This window comes from Genypterus blacodes, unplaced genomic scaffold (genome assembly GCF_046128005.1).
Source record: "Genypterus blacodes isolate CSIRO-AG114 ecotype Tasmania unplaced genomic scaffold, CSIRO-AGI_Gbla_v1 ptg000133l_1, whole genome shotgun sequence".
Taxonomy (NCBI): domain Eukaryota; kingdom Metazoa; phylum Chordata; class Actinopteri; order Ophidiiformes; family Ophidiidae; genus Genypterus; species Genypterus blacodes.
Genome location: NW_027466935.1, coordinates 8,001,593 through 8,016,261, shown reverse-complemented (window position 1 = coordinate 8,016,261; position 14,669 = coordinate 8,001,593). Strand labels below are relative to the sequence as shown.

Genomic DNA, 14,669 nt, shown 5'->3' with positions numbered 1-14,669 from the left:
GTTCCGAAGAAAAAACTCCAGTGGACGGCGGCCCAGCCAATCAGAACGCGCGGAGTTTTCGATTTCGTTCCAGCTCTCTTGTGATTGGCTTACCCGGTCGCTCACGGCAGCCACCCTCGAGCTGCGATTGGTCAGATTTCCCGGCTCGGCGGTAGTCATTTGAATACGCCTCGCTTTGAGCCACATTAGCTGCTGGTTCAAATATCAGAAGCGGAGTCGCACAATGGAGCAGAGAACAGCAGGAATGAGGGAAGATTAATCTGTTTATCTCACACAACGCGCGGCTCTAGCGACGCCGTGAGCTCACACACACTCACACACACTAACACCGGGAAGTACACGCCTTCAATTCGGACTAGTTTAATCGTTCATCAACGATTTGATAGAGATTTCATCCAACTGCGCCGCGTATAAGGTGAGTCCGGAGTGAGTGTGTGTGTGTGTGTGTGTGTGTGTGTGATGAAAATGAACTTTATTCTTGTTGATGTTTAGCCTTCGCTGTCTGAAAATGACGGGTAAACGATTTAGAAGTGACAGTATTGTGTTTAACACTTGCAATGGGAGCGTTTGAGAGTTAACAGTGATAATGGTGCAATTTAAGACCACAGAATGTAGCAATAGTGCGAAATTGCGCTTGTTTACGTTTCTGTATTCTGCACGGGTCATTGTAAGTTCTCTATTTCTTTCATAATGTCTTTTTCTCATAATATTAACAATGTTTATCACAACTAATAAGTCCCAAACTCATTGTATGTATGAGTTAGTTCAGCTACATGTACATTATCTGATGTTTGAAGCTTTTTTAGTGTATTTCTCATGTTTTCCCCCTTTAGTCTGTTTGTTTTTGTTGTTGTTTACCACCTCTACCAGTTTATAATTAGCCTGGCTGTCAGACAAAAGCACAGATTACTCACCAGCACTCACTGTGAACTTTTACTGTGCTATGACTCAGTGGCAAGACCTTAATGTGGAACAGGCATGGTGGCCTGGTGCGTGTGTGAGCGTATGTGTGTGTGTGAGTGAGAGAGGGAGGGAGAGAGAGAGTGAGAAAGAGAGACAATTACAGGATTTGTGTGTGTGTCGAGCAAAAATGAAGAAATGAAAGGGAAGGTGGAGATGAGAGGAAGGTTTGGGAAAGTTGTAAGGTGTGTGCGTGTGTATTGAAAAAATGAAAACAAAAGAAAAAAAGGGAAGTGAAAGACAGATAGGGGTAGTAGGGTGTGTATGTTTGTGTGTGTGTGTGTGTGAGCGATAGAAAAGCAGGGAAACCCCATGAAGTTTCAGGTGTTTTTTGTAATCCTTGCTTCAGAGGAGATAATGTGTCCTGATAATTTCTGGCACAAGGTCAATACTCTACCAGGCTACCAGATCATACAGGAGACAAGAGTGTGTGTGTGTGTGTGTGTGTGTGTCTGAAACAGGTCCCGTGGTGGGTGAATTACTGCAGCCATCTCTCTAGTTAATCTTAGTTGTGTGTCTGTTTCCGGCTCTGTTTGCTCCTCTATCAGATTGAGATGCAGGTGGGGCTCTCTAAGCCACTTGCTCAGTCACACACACACACACACACACACACACACGCACACACACACACACACACACACACACACACACACCAAACCCAAGCATGCAATGGTTGAGCTCTACTCCGCACTGTTTACTCCCCTTTTAGCTGAGCTCATCTTGTGGTTTAAGCTCTGGTGGCATCAGATACTGGAGCTGATTGAGTCGAGCATGTGGGTTGATGACTGTGGTCCAGTTTGTTCAGGGAATCGACCCAAATCACAGAGGATCATGTGTGTAAACAGACAGATCGAGTAGAACAAAATGATATAAGGCGGTGCTGCTGGTACCCGTGTGTGTATCAGAGTTATTAGCGGCCCGCAAAACAGAGAATAATCGATCGTGTGACGCATTCGAGGAAGAGACGAGTCGGGTCATCATCATCACCGGAATAGACTGTGTTGACATGAGAGACGTGGAGGCCAATACACCGTGTACACACACCCCGGACAGCAGAATATGGCAAAGACGAGGGCACCTGTTGTCTGTTTTAAATGCTAAAGTAGTGATGCAAACAAATAGAAGCTTTGGTCAGTGTTGAGTGAGAGAGAGAGAGAAACTCCCCCTCTGTCACTCCTTTGTTTTTCCCTTTGTGTCAAACACCTCATAGCCGCCGCGTCGACGTGAAGACAAGCAGCGCTCCGTGTGCCGCCGGCTGACGTCGCCACTTGGGGTCGCTCTGTATTGAAGGTCACATTGTTCGTTTACACTCGTTTAGTGTAGCGGCTTCAGCTTAAAGGGAACCGGAGCTGGTAGGGGAGCTCAGCCCTGGACTTTAACCTGGCGTGTACACGTGGTGTGTGTGAAGGGTGACGACAGAGGGGGCGTCTCCGGTGCCGCTGAGGATACGAGGTCGTACCGGTATCAAAGTTCACGCGGTACAAAGTGTGATTTGCCCTTTACGGCTCTGATAAAGCAGTTTACACGTCTGCTTATCGGGGGCAGATTTTCTGTGGAGTTTCTGTGGTGTCATGTGGAAGAACACCGTGTTATCTGAACTTTATCGTCTTATGTCCTTATCATCTCCGTAATCTGCCCTTGGGCTCGACACCCTTAATGAACATTCTATCAGCCGCGCGTGTCGATAAAGAACATTCTATCTTCTGTGTTAATCAATTTAGCATTGCGATGTTGCAACGATTGGTATGGCAGAAAACTTCAAATAAAGAAATCTCAATAACCCTAAAGATCCTTCCCTTACAGTCCAGCACGTACAGAATCATCTCAACAATGACTCAACGGTATTAGAGAATTAGTTCCCTGGTCGTAGATCTGATTAAAGGTCACAGAAAGGAAGAGCGTTTTAAGGAGCTTTCACACAAATCCCCTCTTGTTCTTTTCTGCTCCTGTTATAGCAACACACACACACGGGGGGGAGGTTGGGGGTGTGTTTGGCACGGAACGTCATCTTAGTGCGTACGTCAACACTCACAGGGTTCAGTTGGCTTCGGGAGAAATAAGCCCGATTCAGAGCGACGATGCTGCCCTCACATTACGGCCGATTGTGCGTAATGAGTCTGCGTTACAGGTTTGACTGAACGTGAAAACGATCTGCTGCCAGCGGCCGTGCAGGCAGAGGCGGGGGTGTCGTACGGCCTGCCTCCCTCCCTCCCTGCCTGCGTGCGTGCGTGCGTGTGCGTGTGTGTGTGCGTGTGCGTGTGTGTGTGTCTGATCCGCAGTGGTCTGGTCTGATCTCTTCCCGGGGGTCTTTGTGTGCTTGTTAATGCCATGACAGGATAGATAATACCTCCATTGTTGAAGTCCTCCCCCGTCCTCCTCCTCCCTCTGCTGTCACAGGCCTCAGCGTAGCTTTACCTTTACAAAAAACAACAACACATTATGCGATTTAAAGCAAATAGGAGAAGAAGAAATCAGCCTCAGGGTTGAATAGATTACTGTGGGATGTTTTTGCCGTAGGTGCTTTAGCAAAAACCTGCCAGGATCCATCAGAGGACCTGATTGAGCTCCATCGTGAGCCTCTGGAGGAACAGCAGCAACTCAAATCGCTTGGAACCTCGAAAACCTGTTTCCAGACCTTCAAGGGGGAATAAAAGACTCCGGCAACACCAAAGACAGAACCTTTCGTTCTACATTTGCCAGCAGGTGTTCTGGTTGGTCTTTTAATTGACAAACAGGTGTTAGTGGGTCAGAAAACTTCACTTGGATCTGTTTTTCGATGAGGCTTCACCCTCCATCAGCTCGTTTTTCTAGCATCAGTCGTCCTTGTGGTGATAAGTTGAGTCCAAAGCTTCCTGGCGTATTCTGGATGTTAAAGTATGAATAAAGACGGAACCTTGCGAGGCTCTGGGAACGGAACCCGCGGCGGTTTCCTTCTAGCCCCAAATATAAACGCCTGTATTCTTTTCCACATGTCGTCTCGCCACATCAGATCCGCGCGGAAGGCTGCGATCCGTCAAAGTTTACAAACAACGATAAGATAAACAATGCCTCCGACGTGAAATTACGCTCCCAACCGCCACTTACGCCATCTCAAGCCACTCATCAAGCCGTCCGAGCGGAGCCGAACCTATGATTTAGGGTAAAATGTCAGTGCTGGTGCATGAAGCCGCAACTCTGCTAAAGGGTCAAACCTTTCAGGAACCAGGAGTTGTACTGTTGTTTTGGGACGGGTGTGTTTTCACTTCAACGGTCAAGCAAACACAGAGGAGATCGCACAGAATCCGTATCCAACCCGGTGTCCTGGCTCCCGGAGGCCCCGCGGGATTCTCTGGGTGTCTTAGATTATGAAACGGGACTTTGAGGGAAGCGAAGCAGAGCGCGTCGGTAATCTTAGAACGGCGTCAGGAGGAGAACAGCAGGCAGGAGATCACAGAGTTCAGAGAGCGAGCTGGCACCGGACCGGCTTACACTGGCACCGGGCCAGGCACCGTGTGTGTGTGTGTGTGTGTGTGTGTGTGTGTGTGTGTCACTCAAAGCCAGCATATGTTTACGTGTGATATGTGCGTGTGTGTTTGGATTGTACCGGCATGGGGTTAGGCGCCATGTGAAACAAGGGTGTGTACGTGTGTGTGTACATGTGTGTGTGTGTGTGTGTGTGTGTGTGTGTGTGTGTGTGTGTTTAAGATGTTGGCTCAGGCAGACACTCCTCTGTCTGCACTGTGATGGACAAACAAAAGTCTGCTGGAGTCCTGCTGGCTTTTTGTTTTCTAGCTCTGTGTGTGTGTGTGTGTGTGTGTGTGTGTGTGTGTGTGTGTGTGTGTGTGTGTGTCTGTGTCTGTGTGTCTGTGTGTGTGTGTCCCCTTATACACTTCGCTGTGTGTGGTATTTGTGAGCATGTTGTGTAAGAGTGTGTGTGTGTGTGAGGTATGACTTACACTGGCATATGGCTGGTAGACAGACAGCAGTAGTGGGATCAAGGCGGCTCCAGAGTTAAAACGCACCTCGGTGAGGATAATTGGATGTGAGGGCAGTAAGCTGAGCCCAGATCACCGCCATTAAGACAGAACGCATGGAGCCGCTCTTTAGATCAGCCAGCAGAGGAGCGGAGGACATCAGGGAAATGTTTGTGTAGATGTTTTAGTCAACACAAACCTTCTCTGGGCAAAGTTAACGTCGCTGTGAAAAGTGCAAACGCCAAAACAATAAACAGAAAAGGGAGAAATTATGGGATTAAGCGTAATAACTTTCACAGACACGTTGCCGCTTTGGGTGATCAAGTTGCCCCACGCATATTGCCTCAACATGCAGTGTAAGTATTCAATCGCACGCACCAGGAAGCCAGGGCGTTCTGTCAGAGTAGGATTTGACGAAGGAATTACGATAAGTATTTGTTTTTATTGATTCTGACACAATGGCTTTAGGATTCAAACTAGGGCTGAGGAGTGTGTGGATGAAGGATCTGTGGTGTGTGTGTGATGGGTGTTAACATGCAGGAGTGTATGCAAGTGTCTTCAGATTGCCCCCTGCTGGAAGGAATGCAACTGCAGCGTATCAATGTCAGCTCCACATAAAGCTCCCACATCTGAGAATGCTATTCAGAATGTTAAGCATCCACTCAAACAAGAAAGAAGCTTTATTGTCCTGGAGAATCTTTTGTGTTTGTGGCATTTTATTCACACCTGCCTCCTCCTTCCTCCTCCCCAGGTCACCATGCCTCCCACGACCCCGTACGCCGGCAAGTTCAGCCCTTGCAGCGCTTACAGCAGCAACAACAATCATGCCCAGCCTCACAGTCCGTACCGGAATGGCACCGGTACCAAGCCCACCAACGACAACGTGTACAACAGCGCCTACGCCGCCGCCGAGAACCCCTACGACATCCCGCAGCCTCACACGTCGTACCGCAGCACCTGCTCGGCTGCCGGGAGCATCAAGGAGCAAGCGTACAAAAGCGGCTGCCCGGTTTCGGACTCGCAGCCTCACAGCCCTCGCCAGCACGCCGGCTCGTGTCCGGCACGCTCCTGCCGCCACAGCAGCGGCAGCAGCAGCAGCGAGCAGTCTTGTCGCAACAACGCCGCCGCCGCAGCGGCGGCCAAAAGCCGCCTGTACGGACACGGCGTCACCGCCAGCTATGGGGAGATGTGTTACCATGACAACAGCTTGGTGTCGGCATCCCTGGAGGCGCTGATCCAGCACCTGGTTCCCACGGTGGACTACTACCCTGATGTGAGTATCATTAGAGGTTCGATGGTCTACGATCGTTTAGATTCACTTAATTTAACGTTAGCGTACAGTTAAGCCAAAAGAGTTGACCTGTTTTAACAGTTTCCTAAATTAGAGTTAAGGTGGCAGCTCTCCGTTCTGTCACGCCTTCTTCTTCGAGCGTTGTGTGTTCTGTGTCTGAAGCCTGTTGTGTCTCCTCTTCTTCAGCGCTCGTACGTCTTCACCTTCCTGCTGAGCTCGCGCCTCTTCCTGCACCCGTATGAGCTCATGACCAGGGTGTGTCACCTGTGTGTGGAGCAGCAGCGCTCCGGAGACGCCCTGCTGGACAAGGTGGGCGGATGGAACACACTAGCGCTCACACATGCACATGCACAAACACACACCGCTCAGGGATAATGTTAGCTGCTCCTTCCCCCACACACACATTCTGGTTATGTAATTCCTTCTGTAAAGATTTAATGATTGATTATTTCATAAGCAACGGACATTGTGAAATGTCGTAAGAGACATGAAAGATGGAAATATCACACACACACACACACGCACACACTTAAATGTTTCATAACATCTTGTGTCCAGATCCGATTGCGTGAAGTGGCGCCCAAGCTTGTGCAGCTGCTGACCGAGTGGACAGAGACGTTCCCGTACGACTTCAGGGACGAGCGGATGATGCGCTGCCTCAAGGACATGACGCATCACGTGGCCCGAGCAGACGAGGTGTGTGTGGGTGTGTGTGTGTGCCGAACATCCGGACTCAGTGATGGATTTTCAGTCAGTATGCACAGTGGTGGTGTGGCAAAAAGCAAGAGCACCTACGTATCATGTGTCCCTTTAAAAACAGTCATCAGTTATGTCATGGTTGCCAGGCCGACCCGTACATTATGGCCCTGTCCTGTTGTGGAGTGTGTGAAGTAAATGGGCCGCATCTGTAATTTGAAAGGTCGTGGATCAAAACCTTGAAGCAGAAAGGAACAATACGAGTTGGTGCCCGATTCTAGTCCCAGTCTAATGACGCGCACAGTCATTCCTTATTCTTTTTAAAGTTAGTCTCCCCTCCTCCAGTACTCGTGGCGAGCCATGCAGCAGATGACCCAGCGGCTCATCAAGCGTCTGTCGGCGCTCGGCCAGTACGAAGAGGCCGTGGCGGCGCTCAACGCCGTGGCGATGGAGCGACCCGTCTCCCTGAAGAGCAAGCCGGCCTCGGGCCAGCGTACCGACGTGCTGAGCGTGTGTGACGACCCCTTCGTCCTCGCCCAGCAGCTCACACATATCGAGCTGGTAAGACTTGTGTGTCAGAGAGAGAGAGAGAGAGAGAGAGAAAGAGAGAGAGTGAAATGATCGTTTTACAGCTTTTACAGTTTAAGTAAATTATAAACCTGTAAAACTAAAGCTCTGTGTTGCTTTTATGTTTTCTCATTGACTTTTTGTTTGATGGTTACTTTGAGGCGACATTAATAACCTCATTAAATCCTCCTCTGCTTCTCCTCTCTCCTCGTTTCCTTCCCCCCCCTCCAGGACAGGCTGAGCTTCATCGGTCCCGAGGAGTTCATCCAGACCTTCGCCATGAAGGATCCTCTGGAGAATCACAAGGTACAGACCAGTGTGAAGGAACAAGAAACTTCCCTCTCCTTCCTCACCGCACGCTTCCTAATGAGCCACATCAGAGGACTCCTTTCCTTCTTCATGTCTTCATTTAGTGGTTTTTGTTTGAGTCTTACTTTGTAGTTTGGTTTGCCATAATAACACATGAAAGGTTGAGCCGCTGGTTAGACGTTCACTTGTTCTAAATGAAACTTGTGAAACCCTTGGACGTTCTGCGTGCGTCTGAGTGCGTCTGAGGGCTCTTTATATGCTAAGTGGTCCTGTGACTCAGCTGAAGGGTCAATTTTAATCACCGCCGCTGCTGAGCATAAGCGCTCAGCCTCTGTTCTCTCGCTGCGTTTGTGGCTGCACGGCACCTCTGCGCTTATGTAACACCCGCTTTGTATAAAGGAGCAGTTGAGTGAACTGGAGAGTGTGTGTGTGTGTGTGTGTGTGTGTGTGTGTGTGTGTGTGTGTGTGTGTGTGTGTGTGTGTGTGTGTGTGTGTGTGTGTGTGTGTGTGTGTGTGTGTGTGTGTGTGTGTGTGTGTGTGTGTGTGTGTGTGTGTGTGTGTGTGTGTGGGGGTCCCAGAGAGTGGAGAAGTTTGGAGTGGAGTGGGCCGGCGCTCTTTGCTGTTGCGTAAGCGTTTAATATAAGCCGTGAAACCCCCAAGATTACATCATCACAGCCAAGTCCTGTGTATTTATACAGCGACTGCTCTGAAGTTTGTTTATCTGAACGCGCCCTCAGTAAACGGGTTCCACCACACAAACGCCCGGGAGAAGGAGAGAGATGGACCAGCAGCTGCTCGCTTCATAGTTAATCTGTGTGTCGCAGCAAAAAAGGAACCTATTAAAGGAGCAGATTCTGGATTGTTGTAATAATTACATCTGGAAAGTCTGTTTTCTTTGGGTCAGTGTGTTATTAGACAAAGACTCATTCTATTGGGCCTTAGTGGAGGTTTGAACTGTTTCATCAAAGCAGCTGCATGGTGGTTTCTGTGCTCAGTCGGGGACTCACACTAATGATCACAACTCATTTCACCTCAAAAATGACAATGATAATCCTTAAAAACTGAGAAACAGATAGAAAGATGATGAAAAATAGTGATGAAACCCTGAAATAGGACATTTGTCGTTGTGTCTTTGGACTCTGTGCCGCCTTTTGTTAACTCTGTGTGTGTGTGTGTGTGTTTCAGGGGTTCTTCCGGAAGCGTAAAACCAGCAACCTGGAGGCCTACGTGAACTGGTTCAACAGGCTGAGTTACCTGGTGGCCACAGAGATCTGCATGGTGAGCTGCAGTGAATGAAACAGTCACAGTAACAGTAACAGTCAGTAGACGAGCGTGTTTAGTCGACGAGCTCTCCCTCATGTTTCGCGCTCTCGTTTCGCAGCCCGTGAAGAAGAAGCACAGAGCCCGGATCATCGAGTTCTTCATCAACGTGGCTCAGGAGTGTTTCAACATCGGCAACTTCAACTCGCTCATGGCCATCATCAGTAAGTGTTTGGAACGAAAGAGAGCAGAGCGCCACCTACAGGAGCCTAACAGGCACCCGCAGCCATTTTAACAAGTCCTAACTCTCTCTCTCTCTCTCTCTCTCTCTCTTCCTCACTCTCTCTCTCTCAGCTGGGATGAACATGAGTCCTGTTGCCAGACTGAAGAAAACTTGGAGTAAAGTCAACACTGACAAGTTTGAAATACTGGAGGTGAGAAAACCTGCAGAGCGCCACAGTACAAGCTAATGTGTGTGTGTGTGTGTGTGTGTGTGTATTTTTATCTGACAAATATCTCCTCTCTCCAATCTGATCAGCACCAGATGGACCCCTCCAGCAACTTCAGTAACTACCGCACTGCGCTCCGCGGCGCCACCCAGAGGTCTGAAACGGCACACAGCAGCCAGGAGCGGGTACGAGACAACACAACACAACACACAACACATCACGCGCCGTTTACACACACTCGGCAGCGCCCAGTCATTAGCGACGCAACTTCACACTTCCCCTTAAAATGATAAACGGAACTAACTGGCCCTAGAAATGTTCATCAAGTGACTGTGCGTTGTTGTTGAGGTTGTGAAGCGTTTGTCGGTTGGTGTGTGATGTTAAACGTTTCCTTCTCCTTCACCTCCAGATTGTGATTCCCTTCTTCAGCCTCCTCATCAAAGACATCTACTTCCTGAATGAAGGCTGTGAGAGCAGGCTGACCAACGGACACATCAACTTTGAGGTCAGTTTATACCAGAGCAGCTCTGAGGTCAATCTGAGGTTCATTAGAAACGCTTTAACATGTGAAGGAACAGCGCCCCTCTGTGGTTAGAAGCAGCATCTCACCCCATCAATGCTTGTAATGGTCTGTTGCTTGTATTGGCCCCCTGCTGAATGTTGCCGTGGCATTAAGTCTGCTGTTATTGCGTCTCCATAGAAACTGTGGGAGCTGGCCAAGCAGGTGAGCGAGTTCCTGGTTTGGCGTCAGGTGATCTGTCCGTTCGACAGAGACCGCCGGATCCTCCAGTACCTCGTGACGTCGCCCGTGTTCACCGAAGACGGTCAGTGTGAAGTGTAGCCTAGTGGAGTGTGTGTAACCAGGGTTGTACACATACACACACACACACACTGGGAACAAGAGATTAACTTTGGGCTTTTGTCATGTTGCAGAGCTGCACCTGTCTTCATACGAGAGCGAAGGACCTGAGAACAACATGGAGAAAGACAGTCGGAGATCTCTAAGGTAGGTCTAGAGAACACGCACACACGCACACACACACACACACAGGCACACGCACACGCAATAGTGATCAACCTACCCCCAACATCACACCATAGTTTGTGTATAAACTCTGTGTATGTGTGTTCTCTTTTCCAGATCTTCCCTTCTGCACAGAGAGAATCGTTCCTAAGCCGACGACAGCGATCTCCTCTCCTCTTCTGTGTGCGCACCACCAAGCTACCAGCTCCTTCCATGTTTGTTTTGCTTCACGTTCCCATGACCAAAGTTTGGGTCACGGCCCAGACTTGAACAAACAACAGACTGCAGGACAGCAAGTGCTGCTGGACACGTAATTCCCTCTAACCGGAGCTCACGGGAAAGGGGAAAAGCAAGGTGGAATAAAATCGGGAAAACAGGAAATCCATTGCCAAAGCATCATAGTGCTGAAAATTTATTGTAAAACTTTGTCTCTTACTTCTTTGTGGACTTGAATTATGCTCTCGATCCCCGGCTGTACTTTTCATGAACACTTAACAGCACTTAAAGGACATAAGCTGAGTGGATAATGATGTGCGGCCTCTGTGTTTATCTCTACCGGACCTCCGTGACGCCACCATGACACAGGAGTCTGCATCTACACAGGGTCCACTTTGGAAACTTTGTATTTTGAAAGTTTTGTCTCTCACTTGCGACAAATTATGGACCACGACGGGTTAAACTGCACCCTAAGCACTCCATATGTGTGTTTACAGCAAGTATCCAGACCAAGTCACACCCACACTGAGAGAAGTGAGATTCACTCCCAGACACTGCTATTAAATGTGGGAACATGGAATCAACTCTTCACACCGTATCTAGTGTGTGTATTGTGTTTTTAAATAACATATTGCAGATCAATATGGCGGCTACATATTTCCCAAGACCCACTATTTTGTCACATTATTTGTGTTCGGATAAATTTAGCATTGAATAGATTGTTCCAGCTTTGAGTGTCCAACCTTTAACGTTTAGTCGTTGTGCACTTTTGGCTGCAGTTCAGTGACGCAAAACTAGTGCGAATGACGGCATAGCGCAGCGGATGCACGTCACGCTAATCATGCTAGTTAAATCGGCTGCACTCCCACTTAAAGCCGCGTGTCGTACCTACCGCCAGAATATAACGGCCCCTTTTTATAAGGCGTCTTTCTATACAGTATTAATTGTATTTTGTATCAGAAGCTATTTTCCTTTATGTACTCTGAGGTTTCACTGTGAGCTTGTTGCTGGTTAGCTTGCTCTGTGTCGGTGAAGTGTAAGCTACTTTGTTAATACTTAACTCATCCGTGTATGATGACAACGTGTTTTTTAAGTCTGTATGAAGTATAAAGTGTATGTGTTGTGTTGCCTCAAATACAAACAGGAAGCTCAAACTCTTCATCTCATCTGTGATGATGTGAGCGTGATGTCATTCCCTGAAAAGTGTATGAAATGCTTTGTATGTGTTTTGTCACGTTTGCCTTTTTTTCAATCTCTTTGTATATCATTTGTTATCAGTCTACTTCTGCTGAAGGTCTTTGTAGAAAGAGAATTATATTTTTCTTTCAAATAAACAGAATAACTACATGGAATTGAGTTTGTTTGGTTTTTAGTTGAGCTTCTGCAGGGATATTCTGTATTTGTATGGTGAAGTAAAAACAATCTTCACACAGACAAGCAGACACAAAGCTGATAGGGCGCATCTATAAATATATACTTTATTATCAAAGAACACACAGTACAGTTAACATGAAAAGGTGATCGGTGCTGCAAACACAACTGCAAACATTGAGACGTTTTGTTAAATTGAACTGAACCAAGTTAGCTGATCATTGGGTGAAGTGTTAAGGTGCAGACGTGTTTTCTTCTTTGTACCATCCGAAAAATCAAAAGTCCGAAGTGATTGTCGTGATTTACAGATACTTGACAAAGACGGGGAGATGAATGCAGTTAACACACCTGAATACAGAGTACAAAGCTGTCACAGTGAATCTGTTTCCTGTTCTCTTTGGCTTAAACTGCTGATCCTGACGTACCTCAGCGACTCTGAACTCTGGTGAAGTTGATGCAGCGTCCCTGTAATGAAACCAAAACAAGAATTTACTATCCCATCACCTGGCAGCAGATTCAAAGATTGGAAGAAACAGGATAATGCAAATGTCAACATGCGGGCGGTGTATTGGAGAGACGTCCTGCAGATGTCCCTCACCTTGTCCTGTGACGTCGGCCTCATGATCGCCACTCTGTCGTACTGTCTCCTCAGCAATGCCCGCAACGCATCAAAACGTCCCTGAAAATGAGTGTAACAAGTGCAATTTGGCAAAAACTGGCGACTTGCAATCATCACACACTTGATTTAAATGACCAGTTCTTTCTGTAGATGCTAAAGGGCCCTGAGAGGGAGGAGTCATGACTTCTACGCACCTTGATAGGGGTGTACCATTTGGACTGTGGTGTGGGGTTGTAGACTGGAGGAGGTCTGGGCGGGGGTCGGGGTATGATGGGCTCCTCCACATCATCTGGCATTGTGATCACAGCGTTCTTGGCCTTCTCCAGCCGTGCGCCCTCTTCTGTGGAGCCCTTCTGCCCCCAACGCACCTACAGAAGGAAATACCTTGTTTTGAGATACCTATGATAAATACTTAGTCAATAGTTAGTCAAAAATGACTATGATGATTCTTTTACCTCCATCCGTTTGATCCCTCCTGCTCCCCTCCCCCCGTAGTAAGAAGCGTCCACCGTGGGCCACTTGTGTTTGGGAAAAGGCTCTTCTTCTGGCTCCTTATAAACGGCAGAGATGCAAATGAGTTCTATATTTTTGGAGAACTTTATTTCCTTCTGATATTCATAATTAAATGTGTATACTCACTATAAGAGGAGGTGGGGCAGGAGGAGGAGGGCGAGAGGGTGGAGGGTCTCTGATCACCTGTGAGAAACCACAAGTAATAATAACTGTTGTAATTATAGAGGGACACAGCAGGGGGCGCTGTTGGATACTTTTTTGCACTCTAGTACAGCAATAGTCTGCTTTATAATTTAGCTGTCGAGTTACATTAAGAACATTGTTGATAAATTAAATAAAAAGGGACTGTACACAGAATACACACACACACACACACACACACACACACTCACCACAGTGCAGCAAAGCGGCCAGAACCACCACATCAATCCCAGAGCCAGTAACAGCAACAGGACCAACAGCAGCCACAGCACCCAGATCCCGTCTGACTGCAACACACACACACACACGTGCAATAAGTCCGTAGTTATCAGAGTATGGCAGTACAGTCAGTATTTGCTGGTACTCACACATGTTGTGGCATAGATGGTGATGGGACTGGAGATGTAGGACTTTCCGTTGTTTAGGCTGATGAGCACTTCGATTGACCTGAAACCACGACAACAACCATGATACTGTCAATGGGCATATTTGTATTGTAACTGCCTCATAAAAATGTGCATTTTCAGCTTTCTTTATCAGTTTGTTGTTGTGGTAGAGTGGGATGAACTTATCCTAGCTTTATTTGCTAGTCTAGGTAGTTCTGGCACCACTGATAGAGACTTTAGTCCAGCTCTGTTGCTCTGAGTGATTATCTAACTCCGGACGTGTTTGTGTGTCAGGAGGGGGTGTGATGGTGTGAGCGAGACAAGATGGATGAGGACTGAAAGATAAACAGAGTTGCAGAGAGGGGCGGAGCTGTTAGACTGGAGTGGGTGATTCAAGCTTGGCAGTACAGCTCGGGGTCGCTCCTCCTCGCTCCTTCAGTCTGAAGCCGCCCATGAGTTTCTCCTTCACGTGCTGCGAGCATTCCGACCTGCTTTTCCCTCTAAAACAATAACACTGAATCACTTGAAGATTTTTTAACATAGAGGCAACATTCCTCCCATGACATCACTCCCTCCCAGTGATGAAACTCCTCAGGCGTTGTCCAAGAAATATAAGGCAGTGATGTTTTGGTAAGGGAAAAGGTTATGTCATCCTAAATAACGGTCCAAATTTTTTTGTTTTTGTTTTTTGGATCCATCTTGTCATTGGTCTGGCAAAGAGGAAATCAAAACAGTTTTACGGTACAAATAACGCCATAAATTCTTCATTGCCTTTGTGTCAAAACAGCACCAAGGCTTCTTCATTTGTAATTAAGATGCTTGCGGCTACTGTTTAGTTTCTTAGTTGTGAATTA

The 14,669-nt window shown here is 47.6% G+C and overlaps 2 protein-coding genes across 3 annotated transcripts in view; one reads left to right on the top strand and one right to left on the bottom strand.

Moving 5' to 3' along the window:
* Positions 1 to 14,669, bottom strand: part of LOC143011342 (anthrax toxin receptor 2-like) — a 54,562-nt gene that overhangs the window by 33,279 nt on the left and 6,614 nt on the right. Inside the window, exons 11-17 of one of the 2 annotated variants that reach the window (XM_076164181.1) lie at positions 13,798 to 13,876; positions 13,621 to 13,716; positions 13,355 to 13,411; positions 13,171 to 13,266; positions 12,910 to 13,083; positions 12,695 to 12,775; positions 12,519 to 12,561 (exon numbers count right to left, since the gene is read on the bottom strand). In XM_076164181.1, the coding sequence (XP_076020296.1) occupies positions 12,523 to 12,561; positions 12,695 to 12,775; positions 12,910 to 13,083; positions 13,171 to 13,266; positions 13,355 to 13,411; positions 13,621 to 13,716; positions 13,798 to 13,876 (622 nt within the window). In that variant the 3' untranslated portion in view covers positions 12,519 to 12,522. Of the gene's footprint in view, positions 1 to 12,178; positions 12,562 to 12,694; positions 12,776 to 12,909; positions 13,084 to 13,170; positions 13,267 to 13,354; positions 13,412 to 13,620; positions 13,717 to 13,797; positions 13,877 to 14,669 lie in introns of those variants that run through there. The other variant, XM_076164180.1, reaches the window with a different exon arrangement.
* Positions 181 to 12,070, top strand: LOC143011339 (ras-GEF domain-containing family member 1B-B-like). The gene is made up of 14 exons (XM_076164178.1): positions 181 to 415; positions 5,665 to 6,186; positions 6,391 to 6,513; positions 6,763 to 6,900; positions 7,246 to 7,461; positions 7,699 to 7,773; positions 8,962 to 9,054; positions 9,158 to 9,260; positions 9,391 to 9,470; positions 9,575 to 9,670; positions 9,895 to 9,990; positions 10,186 to 10,309; positions 10,419 to 10,491; positions 10,627 to 12,070. The coding sequence occupies exons 2-14, from the start codon at positions 5,671 to 5,673 to the stop codon at positions 10,658 to 10,660; spliced, it is 1,767 nt and encodes a 588-aa protein (XP_076020293.1). The 5' UTR covers positions 181 to 415; positions 5,665 to 5,670; the 3' UTR covers positions 10,661 to 12,070.